This window comes from Pantherophis guttatus, chromosome 1 (assembly GCF_059756535.1).
Source record: "Pantherophis guttatus breed Tessera chromosome 1, ASM5975653v1, whole genome shotgun sequence".
NCBI classification, from domain to species: domain Eukaryota; kingdom Metazoa; phylum Chordata; class Lepidosauria; order Squamata; family Colubridae; genus Pantherophis; species Pantherophis guttatus.
In genome coordinates this window covers 156392524-156420051 of record NC_142063.1, presented here as the reverse complement: position 1 = coordinate 156420051, position 27528 = coordinate 156392524, and the positions used below count along the sequence as shown (strand labels likewise).

General features: G+C 38.5%; 1 protein-coding gene across 1 annotated transcript; it reads left to right on the top strand.

The window, feature by feature from the left end:
* Positions 1-340: 340 nt before the first annotated feature.
* NFE2L2 (NFE2 like bZIP transcription factor 2) lies at positions 341-27373 on the top strand. The gene is made up of 5 exons (XM_034428241.3): positions 341-840; positions 22627-22896; positions 23044-23136; positions 23305-23502; positions 25346-27373. The coding sequence occupies exons 1-5, from the start codon at positions 820-822 to the stop codon at positions 26528-26530; spliced, it is 1767 nt and encodes a 588-aa protein (XP_034284132.2). The 5' UTR covers positions 341-819; the 3' UTR covers positions 26531-27373.
* Positions 27374-27528: the final 155 nt, after the last annotated feature.

Below are 27528 nucleotides of genomic sequence, written 5' to 3'. Positions count from 1 at the left end.
CCTTCAGCGTGAAGCAGCCAAGTTAATGTTAGCTCAGAGAAAGAACTCATTTCTCTTCATAACTGCCTTTCTTCACCTCAGCGGTCCACTGGGGTCCCAGTGACAATCTGCTTGAGCAGAGAAGCAAGACATGTGGACGAGACCCAGCTGCCTCCTTCACTGGTGTCTGGAAGCCTAAAAAAGAGCCAGAGCAAAAAAAGGAGTTGCCCGTCTGCCTGTTTAGGAGAGGAACCAGGAAAAGCAGCTGCAAACAGCAACCGCCTATTTATCCCTGTACCTTCTGGACGGTCTCAATCCCACCCATCACACTTTTCCAAGCTGTTTCTTGAGACCTAGATTAGCTTTGCCTTGCAGCTCCTGCCGGTGCCGCGCGCCTGTCACGCCTCCTCGTGGGTGCGTGGGTGGGTGTCCACGTTGGCCACAAGGACCTGAGGGGCTCCGGCTGCATAACCCTCCAGAGGGCGAATCGGCGGAGCTTCCCTGCTCCCCGCAAGCCAGCTCCGGCGATCTCGGGCTCCGCCAAGGAGGAGGGGCTCCTTCCTAAACTGCCTTCCTCCTTTCGAGGCCAGCCAGTGGCTCAGGAGGAGCGGAGCGGGGCGGGGCAGCCGGCGGTTTCCCGGCAGTCTGGGACGTAGGAAGAACGGAGGGCCGAGAAAGCGGCTGGCTGGCTGGCTGGGCGCGGAGAAGTTCAGTGGGCGGCGGCCGTCGATCCGGAGCCTTCCTCGCCGCGCCCCACAGCTAGCTCAGTCTTCTGGGAACGGGGAGTTTAAAGACGCCGCTGCTGCTGCTGCTGGCTGCCGTGGCCGGCGCCGGTTCCCCATGGAAGTCGAGATGCCGCAGGTGAGATCCAGCACCCCCGCGGGCAGGGGACGCCTCTATAGCGGCAAAGGAGAGCCAGGCATTTCCCCAGCGGAGCATTCCAAAGAGCGGGAGTTTGGGATGTGGGGATGTGCGTGAGATGGTTTAGGAGAGAATTTACTTCTCTTGAGTTGGACGCAGACTGGGTCGCGTTAAGCAGAAGAGGTGCCGCCCACACTTTCCCTCCCCCGCCCGCTCGCCCACAGGCAGGCAAGTAACGCTGGAGTCTATCTGGCTACAGCCTAGCCCCGCCCTCCTGTCGTGATGTAACAATCACGTTGCACCGCGCTGACTCATCGGCGCCTCTGCCGGTCTTCGTCGGGGAGCGGGGGGAAGGGCGAGTTGAAGGGGTGGGAAAGGCTTGGGACTGCGTAGAGGGGACGATGACTGTAGAATAGAATAGAGCTGAAAGGGACCTTGGAGGTCTTCTAGTCCAGCCCTCTGCTCAAAGCAGGAGACCCTACATACAGTTTTAGACAAGTGGTCGTCCGACGCTTAAAAACCTCCAGTGGTGAAGCACCCACAATTTCTGCGGAGGAAGCAGCGAGCGGGTCCCCGACGGAAAGTTGTTTTAATACGTTTTTTGTCCCTCGTCCAGTCCTTCATTTGTAGTGATAGCTGCAATTGGGATTTTTAAGATGTCGTGTGCGCCGCGCTTGCCACCCACTCGCCCGCCCCGCTTCCAAAGAACTGCAGTGCAGAGGTGAAGGTTGAGAACAAGGTTGGCTGCGGTTCTAGGAAGCAAGAGAGTTTATACAATTTATGGAAATGCGGCGTCTTCCGTGTTGCGATGGGCATCAAGTCAGGGCTTGTTGTATGGTGACTTTAGGCGCGCTCGTGGAAGGCTGGGCTACGGACGGCTACCCTTCTACATCGCTGGCCCTTTGCACCTTAGAGTCCCAACTCCTGGATTAATACAGTGGGGAAAGTCTTATTGTAAACTCCTCTTCCGTGTTACCTAATGAACATGTTGAAGCTTCTGATAACCAACTCGTGACAAATTGCTGGACTAGGGGGAACTTTAACTAGATCTAGCAGAGCTCTTCCTAGTTTCAGCCCTGGGGGTTTTGTTTTTTTCCCCAGATCTGGAACTTTCTGGTAAAAGATGATAAAAACAGGGCTTGGCCTAAATATCTTTAGGCAATTTGCAATGTCAAAGTCCTTCAAAGAGCAGAAAGAAAGGGAGGGTGGGAGGGAGATAGAAAGAAAGAAGAAAGAAAAAGAAAGATAGTTTGTTGTGGCCCAAATCCTGGTGACTTTTCTTTGTTTTGGGTGTTTTCCATATGAATGATTATGGTGTATTAAATGATAATGAATTTAATTTGGAGGATCCTATGTATGAAATTACCATAAATCAGGAAAAAAGCGGGCATTTTGTAAATACTACATAGAAGTTTATTTTTCCATTATGAAATGGGTCAGGAACCAGATATATACTGTCTGTAGACACTAAAGGCTAGAAAAGGATTTAAAGTTGCATTTTCTCACGTTAGAATTTACTTGAAATATAGATGTGCTGCTTTGCCCTATGTGTACAAACACCCAAAACATTTATTCCAAATACTAAAATAACATAATAAAAAATACTCTGCTTCCTCCCCCCCAATAAAATAAGTTTTAAATTATTATAACCCTTTACATGTTTACTCAGATATAAGTCCTATTATGTAACTTGTCTCCCCAAAGAGGAACATTAATGCTACTGTCAGAAATAAGGAGAAGTAAAGGTTTTGGGCATTTAATATAAAAGAGTTTATCTAAATGATTTCTGATAAACTAATTTAAAATAAAATCAGTATAGATGAGCCTTATGAAAAAGCAAAAACATACTTCAAAATTCAATCCAAATATTCTAAAATTTTAGTTAAAAAATTCACAGGCTCCAGACATGTATTTCTTGCAAAGGGGTGTCTTCTGTTCATTGAGATCCATGAGAGTTTCTTCATCAGAGGAAGCTCACAAGAAAAGTTGGTTGTTGCTGTTGCCACCAAATTCCTTATGTTACCACCTCCCACTGCAGGCTGATTTTGCTGTTTTCAATATTTTGGAAACCTGCAACAATGAGGTTGAAGAATTGGCAAAAGTCATCTGCCCCCCTTTTTTTCTAGCCACAGAATCTGAAGTCAACCATAGAAATGCTGCAACATCAAATACTAAATCTTGGTGAAGTGAATGGTATCACAGGTAGTCCTCGACTGACGATCACAATTGAGCCCAAAATTTTTGTTGTTTAGTGAGACATTTAAGTGAGCTTTGCCCCATTGTACGACCTTTCTTGCCACAGTTGTTAAGTGAATCACTGCAGTTGATAAGTTAGAATAGAATAGAATAGAATAGAATAGAATAGAATAGAATAGAATAGAATAGAATAGAATAGAATTTTTTATTGGCCAAGAGTGATTGGACACACAAGGAATTTGTCTTGGTGCATATGCTCTCAGTGTACATAAAAGAAAAGATACGTTCATCAAGAATCATAAAGTACAACACTTAATGATAGTCATAGGGTACAAATAAGCAATCAGGAAACAATATCAATATAAATTGTAAGGATACAAGCAACAAGGTTACAGTCATACAGTCATAAGTGGGAGGGGATGGGTGATAGGAACGATGAGAAGATTAATAGTAATGCAGACTTAGTAAATAGTTTGACAGTGTTGAGGGAATTATTTGTTTAGCAGAGTGATGGCATTTGGGAAAAAACTCTTCTTGTGTCTAGTTGTTCTGGTGTGCAGTGCTCTATAGCGTCATTTGAGGGTAGGAGTTGAAACAGTTTATGTCCAGGGTGTGAGGGGTCTGTAAATATTTTCACAGCCCTCTTTGACTCGTGCAGTATACAGGTCCTCAATGGAAGGCAGGTTGGTAGCAATTGTTTTTTCGGCAGTTCTAATTATCCTCTGAAATCTGTGTCTGTCTTGTTGGGTTGCAGTACCATGGTTGTTAAGTGAATCTGATTTTCCCATTGATTTTGCTTGTTAGAAGGTCACAAAAGGAGATCATGTGACTTTGGGACGCAGTTATGGTAATAAGTATGAACCTGTTGCCGAGCACCTGAATTTTGATCACATGACCATGGGGATGCTACATAGATTGCAACTGAAAAACGGTCATAAGTCACTTTTTTCAGTTCTGTTTGAACAGTCAGGAAATGAACTGTTATAAGTCGAGGACTACCTGTACTTTCTCATCAAAGTGTTGCTAACTTACTTGCCTAGGGAAGATATTTTATAAACACAGGTGCCCCAATGAAAATGAACTTCCCTTAAATCACCACAGATCTAACTTCTAAACCTTTAAAGAATTTTAATGTGTTTCATGCCAGTTGTCAAACATCAAACATACAAATAAGTGGAACTATCATTAAAAAAAAACAACTCCCCATAAGCCTTGAGAAATTTTGCCTTAAATTCTGAGATTCTTTTAAAAGTTTCTTACAAGTTTGCATGCAATGTGGAACATGCAACTGCTAAACCTATGCTTAAAGAATACTCTATATTATTAGGTCTAAAACTGAATATATCCCATGTTTCCACAATCAAACTAACTGCAAATAGGTATATGATGCTCAGGAAAGAACAGAAGAGTTTTTTTTAAACATCATTCTTATTTCCCTAGATTGAGGTCTTTTTAAAAGGATAGGGTAGTGTTTTCTATCTCCTGTATTCTCAAGTATGGGAGCAAGCAATGCTATATTAAGATTTAGCAAAAAGCTTGGACTAAATATCTTTAGACAATTTGCAATTTCAAAGTCCTTCAAAGAGTAGAAAGTGGGAGAGAGAATCCTGGTGAGTTTTTTTTTTGTCCTGGGTTATGTATGTGCATGATTAAAGGAGGTTTTCTATATGAATGCTGGTGGTGTATTAAATTATAATGAATTTAATTTGGAGGATCCAGAGTACCATGTGTGTGAAATTACCATAAAACAGGAAAAAGCTTGAATACAAGGCCAATGTACATGTAAATGGTGCAGGTTTTCCTGCCTGAGCAGGGGGTTGGGCTAGAAGACCTCCAAAGTCACTTTCAACTCTGTTATTCTGTAATTCTGTACTTTTACAATCTATAAAAGAGAATTTGGTCTATCACTGATTTACACATTAAAGAGTAGTATGGGAAAAACAGATTGTAATAAAATTCCCTTGGTGTTTCTCCCTCACCACCCCATTGTGCATCTGGTCTCGTTAAGACTTGGCCTTCTGGACCTTCAGTTCTATGGTATTGTTAATTATCTACTTATCTGTTAAGTACAAAGATTGCTACTCTCAGTTGTTCAATGGGAAGCCAAGTATGGTGATAAATAAGGAGAGATAATTTACAATTTCATAAGACATTTGTAATGTAGCTTTGCTATTTCACAAGAACACTTAACGTATTGATTTTATGAGAGAAACATTTACAGAGAAACGTAACAATGTCTACTGGGTAAGAGAATAGCCATGATGTATTTAGGTGAATATGGTCCTGGCTACGGAATGGTTGCAATATTGGATTGACATGTAGCAAAAGTGGTCAGCTTTTCTGAGGCATATCAAGGTTTTCAATGAAATTTAAGATCTCAGTAGTTGCTCCCGCCTGCCTCAATTCAGGAATAGTACCCACCGGGGCTGTTTACAGGTTGTCCTTTTTGTTCCAGCAACTCTTGAGCAGACTTGTGTAACTCAGAATTTTGGTCTTGCCCGAAAGTAGAACCTACACCACAACTTTGCATGTTGGATGGGGAAATTGGAAAAACCGAAAACCATTTCTGCATTGCTACCAATCCCACCTTAGATGTGTGTCCATGAAGTCACCAAAAATCAACTTTGTGGGAAATAACACATCTTTTTAAGCTTGTACTTGTTGTAACTGCACAAAGCAAATAACTTGCCTGATTAATTTGTGATGTGGCCCTTGCAGTTTTGAGAGTCATTATTTTATCCATGCTGTGGATATTTGTTATGACATTCAGAAAAGTAACAAATACAAAAGGAGAGGCTTTTCTTTGTGTGGCAATTTTACAAAACAGAAGATTCTGACATGAAGTTGATCTTCTAGGCAAGTGATGGCGAACCTTTTAGACACCGAGCGCCCAAACTGAAAGGTAAGATCTTTTTCTTTCATGAGCTTCTGTTTTGTCGTTTGTAGGGAAATGGAAGCTCATGAAAGAAACGCCACGGAGATCTGATTTGGGGTGACGGCACACGTGCCAGCAGAGAGGACTCTGTGTGCCACCTCTGGCATCATGGCTCTAGACCAAGACAAGCTGAAATATGTGGGCTTATATGCTCATTTTTGGACTCTTATGAAAGTTAGGCAGTTGCCAGGAGTCAACATTGACTTGAAGGCATAAAAAAGTTAAGTTATGCCCAGTTTGTATAGGGTGGTGTAGATGCTTTGTGCAGAACAAAAATAAACTTAAGACTGAAAAACTATTTGATTGCATCACAATGTTACATTGGTCTGGTAGGCTAAATAAAATTGAGGAAAATTTCCTGTATAGAGAAAACAAATGGCATGAATTTTGGCCCTGAAAACAGGACTATATACTGGGTGAGCAGAATATTACTACTACTATGACTTCAAACTATAGTAGCTACATTCACATGTTATGCTGAATCAAAAAAGATTTGTTTGGTTTTGGCTGAACATGTCCACTGAGAAGGTTAGAATTTATCAGATACATTATACTAAATTGTATCAACCGTGGTTTGTTGAAAGAGGGAGTTGCTCATTAACTTTTGACAATAATTACATTTGCAAACAGCAAAATCATTGTGGGCTTAGGCCCAACATAATATCCAAACCTGAAATAAAATTGTGGCTAAGGTAGAGCGCTACAATTTGAAAAAAAGGATGCAAAATGTTCTCCCAACTGGCATTGTCTCTTGTTCCGCTTTTCCCACCATATGTGAACAGATCTGGAGAACTAGTGAGGTGTCAGAAGATTGGAGAATAGTAAACACAATCCCAATACCAAAAAAAGAAAGTGGGGGGATCTAGACCTACAAATTATTTAAAATCTATACTGAGTAAGGTGCTAGAACAGATGGTCAATCAGCATGTCTATGAACACTTAGGGAGAAAATGCCACCTGTTAAAACTAATCTCTTATGACGGAATGGCTAATTTGGTAGACAAAGGGAATGCAATGGAGGTAGTATAACTTGATCATAGTAAAACATGTGACAGATTTTTCCCTGATAACCTTTGTGGGTATAATGGATAAATGTGAAGCAAACCATGTTTTGATCTGATGAATTTTCATCTGGTTGGATAACTACCCCAAAGAGACTTTATACACAGATATACTGTACATCATCTAGGAGCTAAAATATTGAATTGTGAGTTGACATATTTAGAAATGATCCAGATGATGGAATAGAAATGAAACTTATCAAATGGACTGATTACAATAAACTGGTTATTAGCTAATACTTTAGAGGATAAACTAGGTATTGGCTAATAGAGGACAAAAATCACTATTTGAAATTACCTCAGAAATTTGAACTTTGGGCTAAAAGCCAATGGAAGATGTTAGCTGTGAGAAAGGTAAGATAAGAAAAACTAAATGCATAGCTATAGGGCTTGGGAATTGTGGCTTGTTGGGTCATATGTATGAGAAGGAGCTTACAGATTAGCTGAATTTGAGCAAGCAGTAGGATATAGCAGCTACAAAATTGAGCTTTAGTAATAGAAGCATTGTGCCCAGATTGCAGAATGTAAGTGTTGCAAAGAACTCGGGTTAAAACACTCTTGAAATACTGTAGTTCAAGGCATTGCACTTTGAAAGAGAGAGACTGGTTCGAAAGTGGTTTGGAAACCAACTCTATGAGAAATAGCTAAAGGAGCTCACATAAGGCATAGGGGAAACGCTGGAGTGTACAATTAACACAGGTATTCACAGGTATAGTATAGGTGGTACCTGGTTCAATACTGGTAGTAGTAACTGTGAGAGGGTTTTTGGAGTCCTAGTGGACAATCACTTAAATATGAGCCAGCAGTATGCTGTAGCTGCTAAAAAAGCCAACACAGTTCTTGGCTGCATTAACACAGGGATAGAATTAAGATCATGTGAAGTGTCATTACCATTTTATAATGCCTTGGAAAGACCATACTTGGAATATTGCATCCAGTTTTGGTCTCCACGATGTATAAAAGATGTCGAGACTCTAGAAACTAGAGTGTGGAAAAGAGCAACGATGATTAGGGGACTGGAGGCTAAAACAGAGAGAATGGTTGCTGGAATTGGGTATGTCTAGCTTAATGAAAAGAAGTACTAGAGGTGACATGATAACAGTGTTTCAATATCTCAGGAATTGCCACAAAGAGGAAGTCAAGCTATTCTCCAAAGCACCCGAGGACAGGACAAGAAGCAATGGATGGAAAATAATCAAGGAGAGAAGCAACCGAGAACTAAGAAGAAATTTCCTGACTGTTAGAACAATTAATCAGTGGAACAACTTGCCTCCAGAAGTTGTAGGTGCTCCAACATTGGATGTTTTTAAGAAGAGATTGGACAGCCATTTGACTGAAATGGTATAGGGTTTTCTGCCTGAGCAGGGGGTTGGACTAGAAGACCTCTAAGGTACCTTCCAACTCTGTTATTCTATATTCTAACTAAAAAGCTGCTAGATGCAAGAAGAGATTAACCTGTTCTTTGTTGAAAGTAAGAGCAAAATATGGATTAACAGATTAAATTTAGGAGAAAAGAGAGTCCAATTGAATATTAGGAGGAATTTCTTAATGATAAGAATGGTAAGCAGTGGAAGTTTATTTTGCTTTATTTTATTTTTGAAAATTATAAAGCTGCCCATCTCACAAGAAATAATTTTGGGTGGCTATATAACAGGTTAGAACACTTAGATGAGAAAAAGCTGGAGGTTTCCAAAGTAGATTGGGATGTCTACCTCTCTAAGAAAACGTAGATATCCTCACTTACAGATTGTTCGTTCAGTGACCATTTGAAGTAAAGACTGCTGAAAAATAGGGTTATGACCATAGAGAACTTAAGCATGGACTTCTTATGTTTCAATACCCTATTGTGTCACTTAGTGACCAAGTTGCTGTCCCAATTGTGGTCTGTAAGTGAATATTACTGTAGTGTGTTCCTCCCCTGAGCAGTAACTTGACCGGATGACCTATAAATCCCTTCCAACACCTACATCCCTTGATTCTGTGGGTATGATTTGATGAATGGCACAGAAGTTTTTATAATAGCATAATTCTGGATTTTAAAAGTGACCATTGTTAGTCGTGGATTCCCTAAAATGGCCCTTCTTTGTTCTTTAGCGTGCAAACTTTGTGTTCTGAATACCAGAACAATATTGAGAGTTGTGCAATCTTTTCTTTTTCCCCAAGGCAGCTTTGTTTTTGGAATGTGCCTTTTCAAATACAGCTCTAGAAGAGAGGTATGCTGGTTACCAAGAGTAAAAGATTGCAATTGTAACCTATAAGTACCGTGTTTCCCTGAAAATAAGACCCTGTCTTATATTTTTTTGAACCCTGAAATAAGCACTTGGCCTTATTGCCATGCGCTCAAAAGCCTGATTGGGCTTCTTATCAGGGGATGTCTTATTTTGGGGGGAAACAGGCTATTTTGAAATGACTTTTACATTGAAGATATTAGTTTGCCTAATACAGCAACTTTTGTTATCAGAAAACAAACAGAATGGTGGAAATGAAAATTTTTCTTGTTAATTAAACAAATAGATTTTTTTTAAAAAAAATGAGTTTTTATATAATTAAAAGATTTTTTCCATATAAAATATATAACATAAAATATTCAATTATCAATCACTTCTATGATCAATCACTTAGATTTGCTTTTTATTTAGCAAAAGATGATTGGATCAAATTTAGGTAACGTAAGACAATGACTCCAGTCACAAAGTAATTATTGTTGGAGGGCAGAAACTGAACGTTCTCGTCATGTGTCAGTTCTCAAAATATTGGGAGCACCCCTCTTGCTCTTAATGGTGGCTCTCTTATTCATAGACAAAATACAGAAAGGATAGGGAGGGAAAACAGAGAGAAAATGAATGAGAGGTGAAGGAGGAAGAGGAGTGGAGAGGAGAGAGAGGAAAGAAAGAAAGAAAAGAAAAAGATTGAGAACATATATTTCCTGTTTATTCACATGTCAGATTATGGAGAAAATTATTCCATTTTCCATCAGAAAGGTCTCAATTGCAACTTCAAATTTACAGGTAATCCTCATATAATGACTGCCTCGTACAGAAACTATTCGCTTTTACAGCAGTGACAAAAAGTAACCTTGTTACCATTTCTTGCATATATGATCTCCGCATAAAACACTAAATCGAAGGAAAGCTGAAGAAAGATTGTATACACAGCTGTGGTTTCACTTGGCAACTGTTTCCCTTAATAACTGTGTTGCTGGTCCTAACTGTAGTTGTTTAAAGAGGACTATCTGTACAATGCCGGTTATTGCAGATAATGTCCCATTCTGTTACAAAAGGAAAATAACAGAATGGTTGCACATTCAGTTTTTTTGAGGTTTCCAGTGGGTGAGTTCTCTGCATTTTCAATTTATCTGTTGGAAGGCCAATGTGGGCTAGTCTTAATGTGGGGAATGAAAATGAAGGCAAGATGGATGAGATTGGAGATAAACAAAAAATGCTGTATTATAAACCCACACAAAGAAGTCCTCGGAATGAACTTTTGCAAGTAAACCCTCAACCATTGTGAAGACTGGGTGATTTGGAATGAGGCAGCAGCAGCAGTAATAAGGAACTTCTTAACTCCTTTCCGCCCCACAGATTCCCAGCCTAATTTGTTCTCCACCCACTGGCTTTCAGATACAGGCTTGCAAGAGTGGAAGAAGCCACTCGAGAGGAATGAGTGGAGAAATTTTCCCTTGGCAATTTCCTATTATGCAACCTTCCCTCCTGTCTTCCGTTTGCACATTGGACTATGGCTTGCTTGTTTAACTCTGCTGCCTTGCTTGGTTCACAGAGCACATTAGTCCATAAACTTCAAAGGTGGGTTAAACTATGTCAAAAACTATGGCTAGGTAGCATGTGTGAACCCAGAAGGTTTAATATTTACCCAGAAGCAAGAAGGTTTCTAGTCAAGTAATTACCCACCAAGGCAGGGAAGTTGGTGTTGAAAGTTAGGGAGTGGTTGGGAGGTCCAATCATGTAAACAAGTGTCTGGAAAGAAAGCAGAGATGCTGCTGTTGTACTTACAGAGGAGAAAGAGGTTGAATGTGCTGGTCCTTCCGTTTTTTTTGTTTTTGTTTTTACCAGTCTCTACTTGGAGAGGGTGAGTTCCTGAAATTGCTGCTTTACTTGTGGAGACTTGGAGGTGCTCATTAAAAATCGCTTGCCCTCTAGACCAGGGGTCCCCAAACTGTGGGCTGCAGCCTATTGCTGGACCGTGGCCTATTGGCCACTGGGCCGTGTCAGTAGGTGGCTGGTATATGTGTGGCACTCGGATGCACGGCACTTGCAGCCCCACTCACGCGAGCACTTGCAGCCCATTCGTGCGGGCGCTCGTGGCCCTGCTTGAGCAAGCCATGGGTATTCGCGCATGTGCACGCGCCTGTCCCTCCCACAAAACCATCCCCTATTTCCCCCCTTCCCCACTCCGGGCCGCCAACTCGGAAAGGCTGGGGAACTCTGCTCTAGATCCGGATGGGAATGAGAGGAGAATTAGCACGCTTGTAGAACAGGACTAGAAGATCTAACTTACTTAAATGAAAGGAAGAACCTCAGTGCTACTTAGCAAACAATAAGCATGTTTGGGATTAGAATTGTGGAATCCAGATTTTTCTTTTGCCCTTTTCTTGGTGTTTTTGTGGGGAGAGGGTATGACCTGCACAATAGTGCAGATCGGGAAGTCAATTAGTTTTACAAATAGGCTGCCTAATTTCACAGATAATTATTTTTAATCAATAGACATTAAGACAGTTTTCTTTGACTGGGTCTTGCCCTTGTTTTATAAGTGTTTGTAGACTAATGCAGGTATAAGGAAACAGGCAAAGTTGTCACACACACTCATTTGTTGAGAAAGGGGTTACATTTGTGAGACTGGTTCTTGAAGAGCAAGGTAGCCAAATGACAAAGTAGAGAAGCTTGGACATGTTTTGTATGTGCCTTTATACATAGTCCTTGCTTTACATCAGTTCATTTAGTGACCGTACGAAGTTACAACAGCACTGGAAAGAAGTGACTTTTGACCATTTTTCACATTTAATTGCCGCATCCCCATGGTCGTGTGATCAAAATTCAGGCGTTTGGCAACTGGCTCATATTTATGATGGTTGCAGTGTCCCGGAACCGACAAATGGTCACCTTTGTCAACCTTCTGATAAGCAATGTTAGTGGGGAAGCCAGATTCACTTAACAACTGTGTTATTAGCTTAACAAATGCAGTGATTCACTTAACAACTGTGGCAAGAAAGGTCGTAAAATGGGACAAAGTTCACTTAACAAATGTTTCGCTTAGCAACAAAAATTTTGGGCTCAATTGCAAGGTATAGTTATATAACCTTTTTTCCTGATGTTTTGTGAGAGATTATCTTATTCAGGATTGCTTTCATGTTGGGTTAGTATTTGGTCCAGAAAGTATATGAGGACAGTGTACAGATAAGGCCTTAGTGTTGCACAGTTCTAAGCAGAAATTGGTTGCTATGGTGAGGAACTTCTGGTTTGGCGTCCCGGCGAGACAGTAGGGGAATTAGCGGGCTCTGATGAACCCTGCGAAAACCCCGGCTGACGAACCGCCGCCGATGAGTCTTCGGACCAGAACCGTCCTGCAGGGATGGGGAAGAAAGAGAGGCACCTCGGACGACCAAGAGGAACAGGCAAGTTCCTTGAAGGTCGGAGGGAATTCTCTGTGACTTGGCAGTGGGGGGCAGCAGCCATGGCAGCTTCCACGAAGCTGGGACAACCGGATCAAGTAATGAGCAGGAGGAAAGTGGAATGGAACGGAGTTTTTCGAAGCCGGGTGAGTGACAGCCAACCCAGGGTTGTAATACCATAAAGGAAAACATCTTTTAACTACAAGACCCCTAGCGATAAAATAGTGGCTAAGGAGTATGGGGGCAAAGAAGATTTTGAAACATAACTTTAAAGAGACAAAGACCTGATAGAAAATTGAGTTTTGAGTAAAACTAATTGGAAACGTTAAACATTGAGACATGGTCAAAGGATTGGAAAGAGTTTAAATTTGGATTGAACTTTAAAAAAAGATTTGATACTTTTAAAATAAAAAAGAAAAAGAGAAGCCAAGTAAGACTGTTATGTAACAAACAAAATGGATACTTTTTAAACAATTGGAAATTGTGGATTGCAGAGAGACACCGTCTGGAGTAAAAAGGAACATTGTAACTTGGTTTTTTGTTTTGGAAAATTGTGAACTTTACAGATAACAACCGTGAGAATTTGTGGAGGATGATTTCTTTGTTTGCAGGCGGCTTAACTTTGGGGGGGGAAGAAAAGGGGAACCACAACGGAACTCTTATAATTGGGATAACATCAATTTAAAAAGAATAAGATGGCGCAGGAATTAGAGAAGAAACAAATTGATGTATTTGACTTGGAATGGAAATAAGAAAAATAACTAAAATGATACATGGAGGACAAAATTTGAGGACATTGAAGTTGAAATGAAGTATACGCAAGCAGACAAGAAAATGAAGAAACGACACAACGGCTGGAAATAGAGAAGACAAAGACAACGTGATTAAATATGAATAAGTAATGTACAGGTGGATAGTAATAATAAAGAGGTTTTTAGAGACGATATTGTGAATAACAAAAGTTATAAAGATGATTACACTGGGATTAACAGTGAAAGAATTGGGGAATATGGGGTAAAATAGAAAAGTCCAGGACTTTGATTTACAAAATAACTAAGATTAATAATGGTTAATAGAAATATGAGAAGAATATGTTACAGATACTTAAAATTGAAATATGGATGGAAGCTATAATAAATGAGAAATAGACTATGTTAAAAGAAAATATATCAATGGACATAATGAATCAATGTCTATTAAGATGATACATGGTATTATTTGAGAATAATTGATGACTAAAAACTGGGATATTTATTTATTTATTTATTATTCAAACTTCTATACCGCCCTTCTCCTTTCGGACTCAGGGCGGTGAACAGCCAAAATAAAAGCATTTATATATAAGTTACAGTTAAAAAATAGATTTAAAATAATTAAATAAATTTGGCCCGTAATTTAAAACTTATCAATTTAAAATCCGTATCAAATTTTAAAACCAACCATAAAATCAAGACAGACCAGCTAACTGAAAAAAATAAGTTTTTAGGGCCCGACGAAAAGTCCGGAGGTCAGAGATCACTTGATCTCTGGGGGTAGATTGTTCCAAAGGGTAGGTGCCACCACAGAGAAGGCGCTCCTCCTGGGGGTCGCCAGCCGGCATTGTCTGGCCGACGGCACCCTGAGGAGGCCCTCTCTGTGGGAGCGAACTGGCCGGTGGGAGGCTATTCGTGGCAGAAGGCGGTCCCGTAAGTACCCTGGCCCTAAGCCATGGAGCGCTTTAAAGGTGATCACCAACATCTTGAAGCGCACCCGGAAGTCCACCGGAAGCCAATACAGAGGAGTCACATGGGAGCTCCCATAATCCCCCGCGCGGCCGCATTCTGCACCAGTTGGAGCCTCCGGGTGTACCCCAAGGGGAGCCCCATGTAGAGAGCGTTACAATAGTCCAGACGAGAGGTGACGAGTGCTTGAGTGACCGTGCGTAGGGAGTCCCGGTCCAGAAAGGGGCGCAACTGGTGTATCAGGCGAACCTGATAAAAAGCCCCCCTGGCCACGGCCGTCATATGCCCTTCTAAAGACAGCCGTGCGTCCAGGAGGACATCCAAGTTGTGGGCCCCTTTCGTGGGGGCCAATGATTCGCCCCCAATAACCAGCGATGGCGTCAGCTGGCTATACCGGGACGCCGGCAGCCACAGCCACTTGGTCTTGGAAGGGTTGAGTCGAAGCCTGTTTCTCCCCATCCAGACCCGCACGGCCTCCAGGCACTGGGACATCACTTCCAAGGCATCGTTGGGATGGTCTGGAGTGGAAATGTACAGCTGAGTATCATCAGCGTACTGATGGAACTCCACCCCAAAACCACGGATGATCTCACATATTGTTTAAATACCTATAACAATTGCAATAATTTGAATATTTTCAATAACTTTAATATTTTAATACTTTCAGTGTTTTTGATAATATATCTAAGTAAAAAAGAAAAGAAGATTGAAATAATATAGGACTATGAATTACAAATAAGAATTACTTAAACTGGTTTTGATATAAATGATATGGTTAAAGAGATAGAATTGTGGGAAATGATTGAAATTGTATTGTAGTTTTATTTGAATTAAGAACTATGTTTCATTGTTAAATTGCTATATTTTTGGGATTAGAAATAGGATCTAAATTTGGTGAAGTAATAAGGAAATAAAGATTTAATGAGCATTATATGAAGTAATAATAAATATGGAGTTTTAGAAAGGGAAATAAGATTTTGAAATATAAACATGTGTGACCTGTATTGTTAATTGTGAAGATTTAGGCTAAGAATTGTGAGTTATTAATTGAATTGAGATTTAAAGTGGGTTAATAGAAGGGTAATTGTTTTGATTAAATAAATAAGAGTAAACTTTTTATAAGATGGTAATAGGGGAGATAGGTGATTTAAGATTAAGTATTGTTACTAGTGAGGATTTAGGGTAAGAATTGTGAAATGTACTATGAGGTACTAATTGAATTAAGATTTAAGGGGGTTTAATAGAAGGGTAATTGTTTTGATTAAGTAAATTTGAGTAAATCTTTTAAAGATGGTATTAGTTGAAGTAGGTGATTTAAGATTAAGAAATAAGTATTATGGCAAAGTAGAATATATAAAATCTTGTTAAAGATGATAAAAAATTGTATAAATTGATGACCAGATCAGGGCTCTGTTCCAAAAAGATGTAATTTGTGTGTTGAGAAAAATAAAAATATTTTTTTTTTTTTGCAAAAAAAAAATTGGTTGCTACAATTATTAACTTTTTTTAGGTTGGGTTAGAACAGCAGTCCAAGTGAAAAGTAGATATAGATTAATATCCTAGTTAAACTTTATTTTGGGCCACATTCCATTCCAAAGGAATCTTAATTTAACGTGTGTGATTTTTTTAAAAAAAAACACTTTAGAATAGTTAGAAGCTTGAAATGATTTCACACATGTACAAACACTTGCATGATCAGAATGTACCTGATTGGGAAAAGTTTTCATATATATGTTGGTTAGGAGCATTAAAATCAGACTTAATTATTTCTGGAAATAACGCCTATATTGTGTATGCAGTTGACCAGTTTAACAAGAAAGAATAGTCAGACAACAGACATTTGTGCTTCCCACCCTGTTGGAAACAAAGTTCATTGAAAAGAAAGTTTATTACAAATTAATGGATTTTAAAAAAAATTCTAGTTGAAGTAGGACATTTTTGCTCTATCTTCTGCCTTTTGGAGGTGAGAAACTGACTTGCCTGACTTGGAATCGTTTCCCCCTGTTAATTTAAATAAGAGGAAGCCCACTTTCTCAAGTTCCTCTGGTTTTTCTTTGTTAGTTGTAACAGGGTTTTCCCCAGATTAAGACCGGCTGACATTGGCAGGTTACTCAATCCCTGTGGTTGATTGCTGTTAACCCATGTGAGAAGCTAGAGTTGAGCAGAGTTGATTGTGGGTAGTAGCCTTTTCCAAGAATGACTGTGGATTGTGCAATCCAGTGCTTCTTCCCTGAGGTCCTACTTGTTAGTAGACAACCACAAGAATTGATGGGAAGTGCCTTGTAGAACTTGTCACTGCCTGTAGTCACAGAGAGAGATAAGCAGGACATGTAGATCATAACTTTTTTTTGTCCAACTGTTGCCTCTGGTCATTCTGGTTCTGCAGATTTTTGAAGAGCTGAACAAGGAAATGGAAAGCTAGATATAAATATGGGGAAAGGGCTAGATTGGATCCCCCACTAATAATATTTTTGTTGGCCCTTTTGCTTCTGATGTTGGTAAGATTCTATGGATTTGCTTCAATATCTAATATTTTGTAAAAATTATAATTAAGGATAGTTATAAACTTTTTAACCAACCAAAACTAACTTGTAGTTTTGAACTGTAATTCATACTCCGTACACAGCTGCATAGGGAGGGTTATAGATAGATAATTTCTTTCTCTGCTTAGAGCACTTCCTGAATCCAGCTTTTATTGAATCAATAGTTTGTTATTATTAAATCAATTAAATGCATTGAATAATGATCTTAATGAAGCTGACAATACTGAATATATGCACTAACGGTGTTACCTAGTTAGATAATAAAACATCTGCAAGAAGACTACTATGCTCAGAGAGCATCAAGGATCCCACAATACTGAATATAATTGGGTCTCCCAGCATCACCCCTGTACCTTGCCTCCTGAAGATCATATCAAAACACTAGTGTTTATTTTCTTAGCATGTACTTAAATGAACACGAAAGCAGCACTTAAGTAATTTTTTTCTAGCGGAGATATATGAGATATATAATAGTTGTACATGGTATCCCACCTTCCCTCAAATTACAACTTGGTTGACAATTTAAAAAGAAAAGAATGAAAATAGTGGAAAAGAACTTTGTTGTAAATACAGTTGCATAATTGAATAAGATAGCTTTGATTACTTATTTGTGCAGAAGCTGCTTCTTTGAAGATAGCTGTTTTTATCCAAAGATGTACTCCGAGAGATCCATGGGCAGTGTGCTATGAAAGATAAACATAGATATTTCAGCTTGAATGGATGAAAAATAAACAGAAGAAGAGAAGGTGTTACTGGTTTAGGGATTTTGTGTGTGTACAAGGAAGGGACTTTCCATATGTTTAAGTCATATGAATATGGGTGTATTTTGCTTCCGTTTTGATAAGCAAATGGAATGTGAAACATACAGTAGCCAAAATGTGTCTTACTTTCAAGGATGCATGGATACATGAATTGTTCCTGGAGGTTCATCACAACTTCTAGAATTCAGCTGTAAGGTGTACTTTAATAACACACTGTAGAAATATGATGTTCTGGCTATTCTAACCAAACCATTTATTTTGTGTTCTCCTGGTCTAGGCATTTATGGATCTGGCACTTAAATGTGATGGATGTCACAAGACTATCATTGACTATCATTCTCAATTCTTATACATAATAATGGCAATTCTCTTGGCAGAAAAAATAAAGTCAGTCTCACCAGACATTTTTCTTAGTGTAAATTAGATTCCTAAACATATATAAACATGATAAAATAGTAACTTGAATGATTTGCCTGGCAGCAGATGTCTTTTCCACATATAATGGCTACCATGTGCAAAATGATTTTTAAATATGGACAGAGTAAAATGTAGTTCTTAAACAGAGATAATTTAATTGGAAATGTCCTTTATTGCTTGACAAATTAGTCAGGAGAATTTTTTTCTCCATGACTTGAATCTGCTGAATTGTAGTAGAAATAATAAGGTAACAGCTACCACAATAGTCCCGAAAGCTATAATATTTAGACTTGAAGCTGTCTCAATGGTTTCTATAAAATTAAATATTTTTTTTTTGTTTTCAGCAGATGTAATGATCCAATTTCCTAAAGTCTTTTGCCTGTGTCATTTTAAGATGTCATAGCCACATGCTTCAGGTGGTATCAGTGTTGGGCAACAATAGCAACAACGACAACAACAAAAAAAGCTCCCAGTCTAAAGACCTAAAATAGTATATGCATAGCTTTCAGATTTGACTTTCTCCACAGTAGTGAGGTAATAACCTACCCTGCTTATCAGCTAATAGTCAATCTAGAAAGAGTCATAACTCAAGCTTAATTCCATAATAGTTTCCTTTAGATTTAACAGAATAACAGAGTTGGAAGGGACCTTGGAGGTCTTCTAGTCCAACCCCCTGCTCAAGCACGAAACTCTATACCATTTCAAATAAATAGTTTTCCAATCTCTTCTTAAAAACCTCCAATGTTGGAGCAACCACAACTTCTGGAGGCAAGTTGTTCCATTGATTAATTGTTCTGACTGTCAGGAAATTTATCCTTAGTTCTATGTTGCTTCTCTCCTTGATTAGTTTTCACCCATTGCTTCTGGTCCTGCCCTCAGGTTCTTTGGAGAATAGCTTGACTCCCTCTTCTTTGTGGCAGCCCCTGAGATATTGGAACAATGCTATAATGTCACCCCTAGTCTTTCTTTTCATTAAATTAGACATACCTGATTCCTGCAACCGTTCTTTGTAGATTTGGGAGAAGTAGGCCTGCCTTATTTTATTTTTCTTCTAAAATTAATTTCTCAAGCTGACTGGGTGGTTTTTAAGAGTCACAGTCAGTAAAAGTATATGAGTTAGGATCAATGGCAGGGCATTGAAAAGTCTTTTTTCCCCATTCACAAATTTCACTACATATTATTTTGTACTGATTGCCTAACCTATAGTTCATTTATTTTTAAAGCCTGTTGCAAATATATATACGACAGGAAGTATTTCTCATGTAGCTAATACACAATTCTAAATGTGGGTTTGTTTATCTAGTACAAATGTGTTTGCTAAAAAGCTATAGTAAGACTTTACAATACACCCACAAGACTTTCACATAAAATAGGTAATTGTCTACTTCAGTGCCACATATTAATACATAAATCTAAAAGACAAATAATGCCATTAAGGCCCAGATGATAACTCAATGTGAATTGTTTAACAGTTACATTTATCTTATTAAAATTGCCTTTTATAAATTCAAATCAAGCTATTAATGTGGTTTGGAACAGAGTCAGAGAAAGCATGTAAGAATTGATTTAATGACAAATGCCAGTCAGTATTTAATTTCTATAAAGAGAGCTGTTTACAGCTGAGCCTGTTGGGGAAGGCTTCTCCTCACTATCCCAAAGGTGCATTTTCAGAAGGCAACTGAACTGTTTTTTCCTTGAGGAAGAAGAAAACTTTTCACTTCTTATCCAAGAAGCTTCTTCAGTTGTGACAAGGAAAATAACAGTCCAGTTGCCTTTTGAAAAAGCACCTTTGAGACAACTACCACTTGGATGACTGAAAATCTCCGTAGGCGCTTCTTCTCATTAATGGAAATGAAGAAGCAGTGATTATTTCCTGCTGGAGCAAAGGCATTTTATATCAAGAATTATGTCAACAATATTATTTGAGTTGAATACTAGCTAGCTGTGAGTAGAAATTATTCACAATGAAAGAAGAATGCAGCATGCTTATTCCCTATAATTATTCGTTTTCCTTGAAGCCTGCTGTACCATTAAAGGTGCTGTGGAAGATTAGGCAATCTTCTGAAAAAGGAGGGAAGGAGATAGCATTACCCTTCCCCCCTTTTTTGCTACCTCCAGCATTGCTGGAAACGTCCAATAGATCCAAATCTCTTCCAAAATTGAAGGAGTTTTTTGGTTTGCAATAGGACAAGCCTAGACATGATCCTTGTTGATTCAAGACTTAGTCCTGAAGTTAAGGACAGGATGTAGCACTTAATACCAAGATAAATAAAGCACTGATGTCAGAAAAAAATGGCTTCATTTTTCTATACTCCTCCTCCTCCTCCTGTATAGATTTCTGGTTAAAATTAGATTATAGTTTGGAAGACAGTAAAATTGAGATCTAATCATTTTTCTTCAAAGTGTCCTCACAAGGCTGTTGTTAATATGTAAACTGGGGTATTGTGTATTATGTTGACTTATTTTTGGAAAAGAGTAAAATCATAGAAAAGAAAAGAAAATTCATGAGTCCAGAGCCACTTGTACTCAGATTGTAAGGATGATTTCAGGCTCTCGATTCAGTTCACAATATATAACTTTATAGTTATTTAACAGAACAACTGTAGGGGTTCTTGTCAGTATTAATGCAATATGATTGTACTGGTCAGATGATTGGAATATCTACAGTGCACCTGAGTTAACAGAAAAAAAAATGTTTAGGGTACCCTTAGTTTCACAATATGTTTCATAGATTTGGAATCCTTTTTTAAGTTATTTCTTTGGATATTTCCTTTTCTTGGATTTGCCCAAGCAGTTATATGCTCTGATGCAATATGAGAACTTAAAAAACTAAAAACAGAATAAAAGACTTTTTGAAGAACAAATCACATGGTAGCCCACTGAACTGTTTTAAGGATGTAATAAGTCATTATCTGGGGGGGGGGGGTAAGACATGTGGCACAGTATACCATTATCATGAACACTTTGCTCCTTATTTTAGCATTAATATCAACTTGCAGCTAACGTGTTTAGGTTTTTAAAATCATTTAATGAATTTATACTTGTAATAAATAATATATTTAGAATGACACATTAATTATTTTGAAAGGGAAAACAACTTTATAGGAGTGGTTGGTATACTGACCCAAAGGTGCTATACCAGCCATTGTTCTTATAATTATCAGGGAATTTTGCATGTGGGTCTAAGGCTGGTAACCTAGTCAACATGTGCGCTGGTCACCTGGTCTTCCAATTTCCGGTGCTATCCTGTGTGCGCAAGCTCCCTTTTCGGAACTCAGTGGCGAAAAGGTTCGCCAACACTGATCTAGATTGTTGGGGTATATGAAAGCAGGAATGTATAGATTGTTAGTTGTATCTTGTGCTCCAGTAATGGTGATAATGGAAAAATCAGAGATGAGCGTGAGAAAAAAATACACAACATTATGATTGAGCTTGATCCCAGAAAATAAATTATTCTGTTAGGTGAACATGAACAGATGGGTGAGAACGTAATGACAGATAGCAGGAAAAGTGATTGGACAACTAGATGAGCAAGAATGAATGACAATTATGAGGTTATGTCAAGTGGTCAGTATCTGCTTTGAAAATGTCTCTTTTTTTTAAAGATGTATGATATAAGCAGAAGTCTATCATATATTGACATGGCAAAGAATGAATAGAAATTTAAAAGCATGATTGATTTCATTTCTTATGATGAAAGGTGGTGGGAACTTGCAATGAGTATAAGGTAGTATGGGAGAAATAGAATTGCAAGGAATGTAGTCAGAGAAAGCAAGGAATAATTAAGACTAAAAAAAATGCCGAGAAACTGCATGGCAATTAAGATGGAAATTTTTAAATATGAGAGAAGTGGACGAAGTAGATAAAATAAGGAGTCATCAGAATGAATGGAATTAAAAATAAAAATGATGAAAATTATTTGAAAATGAGTATTTTAGAGATTTGTATGGGAATTATATTGATATGCAAAGTAGAATTGATACAAATGCCATAAATGTCCAGGAAAGAAATGGATGAAATGAAAGAGATGTATGTTGTGAAAATGTTGAAATGGGCCAGATCTAAGCACCCTGCGGGCCAAATCCGGCCCATGGGCCTTGAGTTTGACACCCCTGACATAGACAATTCAGTCTTATTCACATTTACTAATAAGCAACAAACACATTTAAGACTACAGGCATGCAGTCAAATCCATTGCATGTTTATTCACAAATAATTGATAGGATTGTTTTCGGCTAAGTGTTTACAGTACATATATTTTGCATTAACTTCAAATGTGCTCAGAATTACAGTGCAAGTAATGTTTTCTTTTAACAACTGACTATTCTTATTGGTACATTTCCATGTTTTGTAATCAAATACCTACTGAATTTTTTATTATGGGATATAACATTGATGTTAATATCAATTCATAAACTTCAGGCTTTGGTTCTATTTGCGACTGTTTAGGTGTAATGGCCACTCTTTTTGAATAGTACGTTTCAAATGCCCTGATGTCCTTTATTTTCTGTCTCTCTTGCATATAGGATGTGACTCTGATTGACATTCTCTGGAGACAAGACGTAGATCTTGGAGCAAGGCGTGAAGTTTTTGATTTCAGCCAAAGAAAGAAAGAATATGAACTTGAGAAGCAGAAAAAGCTTGAAAGTGAGAGACAAGAACAGCTTCGGAAAGAGCAAGAAAAGGCCTTTTTTGCCCAGTTGCAGCTGGATGAGGAAACCGGGGAATTTATTCCTATCCAACCAGCTCAAGCTGTTGAATCTGGAAATTCTGCCATATCCAACAATTATTCACAGGTATAACTGTAAACATATCATCCCTTTTCTTTTTATTGATTGGAACCTTGTATTCCCTCTTTCTTGTTTCTTTTACTGTAGTTGCTGTGGTATCTTCAATGAATCTGCATTTAACACAATCGTAACCTTCTGTCTTTTTTTACACAGAGTGTACATATTTCCAAACAAGATGCAGATAATCTGTTCGATGACTACATACAGATTTTAGCAGAAACATTTTCATTTGTAGACGAGAGTGAGGTAAATATTCACCACTTTGACAATCTTTATGGACTTAACTGCATCTCTTGCTACTTCCTACGTTCCTCTTAATATTATAAGCCACAGATTTTATGATATACATCTTTTCATGCTAATGCTTAAGGTTCCAAGCACAGGTATATCAAAGATCTATTTCATATATTCTAGATTTCCCCAGCTGAATTTCAACAAGTGGCACCTTTGGAAATGGCTGCCAACCAGGTCTTTGTTGAATCTAACCATATGCAACGGCTTGACTCATCTGTACTTCAGTCTACGATTCCAGAGTTATTAGATACAAAAGTGGAAAACACACAAGATATAGAACAAGTGTGGGAAGAACTCCTGTCTATTCCAGAACTTCAGGTAATATTTGCTGTCAGTGTTCGACTATGTATTTTGGACAGATATTTTAGTAAAAGGAAAAATCAATGTTAGCATTTTTGTCTTCTCTGTCAATTCTCTCCCACATCGCTCTGCGTAGGATAATTCAGTGGAAGAAAAAAAGTTAGAAACTTTTTAGCACTGATCTAATAGCTGTGAAATACTTAACTTACAACCAAGAAGATGTAATTGTAGTGTGAATGAAATAGCATCTATTTTCTAGAGAGAATTTGGACTATGAACTGTACAGTAATTGCATTTGCAATTTTCAAGTAGTATCAAGCCCTAACGTGCATTATAATCCTATAGCTAGTTTGCTTGAAAATGTATTGAAAGGCTATTTGGTTATTCTTTTGGATCTACCACTTACAGTATAGTAATAGCAATAGCACCTAGACGTAAATACTGCTTCACAGTGCTTTACAGCTCTCCTTAAGTGGTTTACAGTCAGCATATTGCCCTCAATAATCTGGGGCCTCATTTTACCAACCTTGGAAGGATGGAAGGCTGAGTCAACCTTGATATTGAGAGATTGCCAGAAATCTTGCTATTTAATATTTCTTTGATAATTAGGGAGTTTTTTGAAAAAATCTTGCCCACATCAGTTTTATCCATAATTGCATTATGGATAAATGCACAGGAAGAGTAAGCCTGCTTTTTCTTAAAAATAAACAAAATAGTTGGTTAAACTTGGTAGTCCAGAAATCCAATTACTTACAGGCTCATCAGAGACATTAAATGCCTAAAATTTTTCATACCCTGTTTCCCCCAAAATAAGATATCCCCTGATGATAAACCCAATCAGGCTTTTGAGCGCATGGCAATAAGGCCAAGCGCTTATTTCAGCGTTCAAAAAATATAAGACAGGATCTTATTTTCGGGGAAACTCGGTATATCATGGATACTGTTTTATGAGAAAATGACACTTTGTAAGTCTAGAGTAACAATAGTCACAGGAGCAGGAATTTATAAGCAAAAGGCAAATTACTTTACCCTGAATGCAGAGAAATTTCTCAAACCGAAGTTCATTCTTGAGGAAAGAAACTTAGTATGTCTACAGTTATTTGTACTGAAAAGTCACATCACTTTTCAAAGTCCACTCAGTCCCACAAAGGGAATCGTTCGGTTCCAGTTATGAGGAAGAGCATACATTTTTGCAAACTCTTACATTTAAGTAAATTTGTTGAGTTAGGCAACTGGTTCAAATATGAGTTGAATGACTGAAATGTTGATAGTTGTAGTTTCAAGGTTCTGATGCATTTCATCCCTTTCTTCTCAGTATTCACATTTCCTTTTTGAAATTGTCAGTGGTGAAAGGGGGGCCCTATTAATTACTTGCATCTCTCTCCCCTCCTCATTTCTCTTGCATGATGTTTGTCTTACCAGGTTTTCTAGTCTCATAGTACCGTATGTAAAAAGGTGACAGTAAAAACCAGAGTTTCCATGTGTGTGTGGCACAAGATTATCCATAAATGCTGCCTCCCTAGCTCCAGAGATGCTTCACCTGCTCAGAAACTGCTAATATGTAAAACACGGTTAGGGAGATCGTCCTCCTCAGAGGTCCTCTCCTAGTTGTCATTTTTCATGTGACAGAAGGGAAGAAATGCTAAAACGGATGGAAAGGAATCATGTGATTAGTCTGAATTACATTTAAATTGAATTAAACCAAAGTTTAGTTGCTACGCTGCATACAAGCATGCCACTAAAAATTCTAGTGTGGCTTTCAGACCAGAAAACCCCCCAGTACAATTCTAAAATGGAAATACATAATAAGATTGTCATGTAAGTTTTATTGCTGAACATTTTTTAACCTTTCTTTCTACAGTGTCTTAATATACAAAATGACAGCCTCGCCGATGTGACATCAAACCCATTTGCCGTAAATACCACTTCAGAGGCAGGTGATAACTTTACCTTCTATAATTCATTATCTGCCATGGAGAAAGAAGTTCTTAACTGCAGTGAAGACTTCCTGAAACCGTTGGAAGATCCCTATTCCAGCATGGGGTTGCCAGAAGATTCTAGTCAACGTAGCACTGATTTCTGTGAGGATTTCTATTCCTTTATCGATGTGAAGATGAACAGCAGAGTGGCTACCCCACCATCTCATTTTGTGGATCAGGCAGTTGCTGGCTTTTTAAGTGAACCGATTGATCTTTCGGATTTTGCACAGTGCAAAGCTTTTAACCAGGACCTTGTAGGAAATGCCCCAGAGTATAATGATTCTGACTCTGGTATTTCACTGAATGCAAGTCCCAATATAACCTCCCCAGCTCATTCTGTTGAGTCATCGTCGGTCTGTCAGGATACAGGCTTTGGATGCAGTGATTCAGAAATGGAGGAGATTGATTGCGCCCCTGGAATTGTGTCACCGAGCAATGCCCAGATTCATTCATTTCACCTGCAGGCTCCTGCCTCTCCATCTCTGGAGCAAGGCACTCCAAAGCCTGACTTATCGCTTACTAGTACACCTCAAAGAGAATTGCCTGCCAATCCTGGCCACGTTGAAGCTCCATTTATGAAAGATAAGTTCTTCAACCAACAAGAAGCTTATCTCACTAGAGATGAGCTGAGAGCAAAAGCTCTGAAGATCCCTTTTCCTGTTGAGAAAATCATCAACCTCCCTGTGGATGACTTCAATGAAATGATGTCCAAGCAGCAGTTCAACGAGGCTCAGCTCAGTCTGATTCGTGACATACGAAGGCGAGGCAAGAACAAAGTAGCTGCTCAGAACTGCCGTAAAAGGAAACTGGAAAATATTACTGAGTTGGAGCACGATTTGGATTACCTGAAGGATGAGAAAGAGAAGCTCCTGAAAGAGAAGGTAGAGAATGACAAAAGCTTGCAGTTGCTGAAAAAGCAGCTGAGCACCCTGTACTTTGAAGTCTTCAGCATGCTTCGGGATGAAGATGGCAAGCCATACTCCCCTAATGATTACTCACTGCAGCAAACCAGAGATGGGAGCATTTTCCTTGTGCCTAAGAGCAAGAAGCTAGAGACTAAGTTCTGAAGATCAGGGAGACAAAAAAAAAATTTCTATGAATATTTTTACATTGCTATTTTCTATTGATAAGTATCATGTAACCCAACATTGTCCTTTCTCAAGTGACTACACATTTCTTTAGAGTCAAATGTACCAACGCACTAAATCATTAGCGTAAAACAAAATGTATACCCATGGGTAATATTTCCACAATACACTAGTTCTTCCTATTATATAACAGCCACTTCAGTAGTTTTTGTGTTTTGTGTAAATATTTCAAGATGTCTTATTTATATACAATTTCTATAGTTGGCTTTATTCAAATAAGTACCAAGCGTGATTTAACTGCTAATTCTACATATTTACAGAATTTATTTTATGTCTTAAGGTACATTGTTTTATAAATACAAATGATTTTTTTAGTTTACAAGTGTATTTACTTTAATATAGCAGCTTGAATGTAGTGTAAACTGATATGCATAATGCAGCAATAGGACACAATCCAACCAAAGACAAGCACTTTGAAGAATAGCTTAGAGTAGGAACATTAAGCACATGCTTAACATTCTTTCATTAAAATTAATGAGGCTTCAGGAACCTGTTCATTGGAAGATTGTTTAGATGATAGAGTTTTATACTTTTAAAGTGGTTAAAAAATTTTTTCTTTGATAATAAATTGTTATGTGAAGTATTATGATTTTGTTTCTGCCAAAGCTGTACAACCACGTGACAATGTGGTTGAATGGGGAGTGATTCTATTGGATGAAGAATACAGCTTCTTGTGAATCTAAGTTTTTATTATCCTGTTTTCCTAGCTCTTATATTTTCATATATTTGACTTGAAATGTATTAAAAGTTTCTGAAGTCAGATTGGGTAGTTGAACAAGGCTTTATTGGTGAGTGGGGGATCTTTGGCATTCTAAATTTTAGGTTTTTAAGAAGAGATTGGACAACCACTTGTCTGAAATGGTAATAGGGCAGGGGTGTCAAACTTGATTTGATTGAGGGCTGTTTCAGGTTTGTGT

Excerpts from the sequence above, each read along its gene's own strand:
- NFE2L2 (XM_034428241.3), top strand. The coding sequence starts at position 820 with ATGGAAGTCGAGATGCCGCAG. Across the intron at positions 22,897-23,043 it reads TATCCAACAATTATTCACAG|AGTGTACATATTTCCAAACA; the intron begins GTATAACTGTAA and ends TTTTTTACACAG. Across the intron at positions 23,137-23,304 it reads CATTTGTAGACGAGAGTGAG|ATTTCCCCAGCTGAATTTCA; the intron begins GTAAATATTCAC and ends CATATATTCTAG.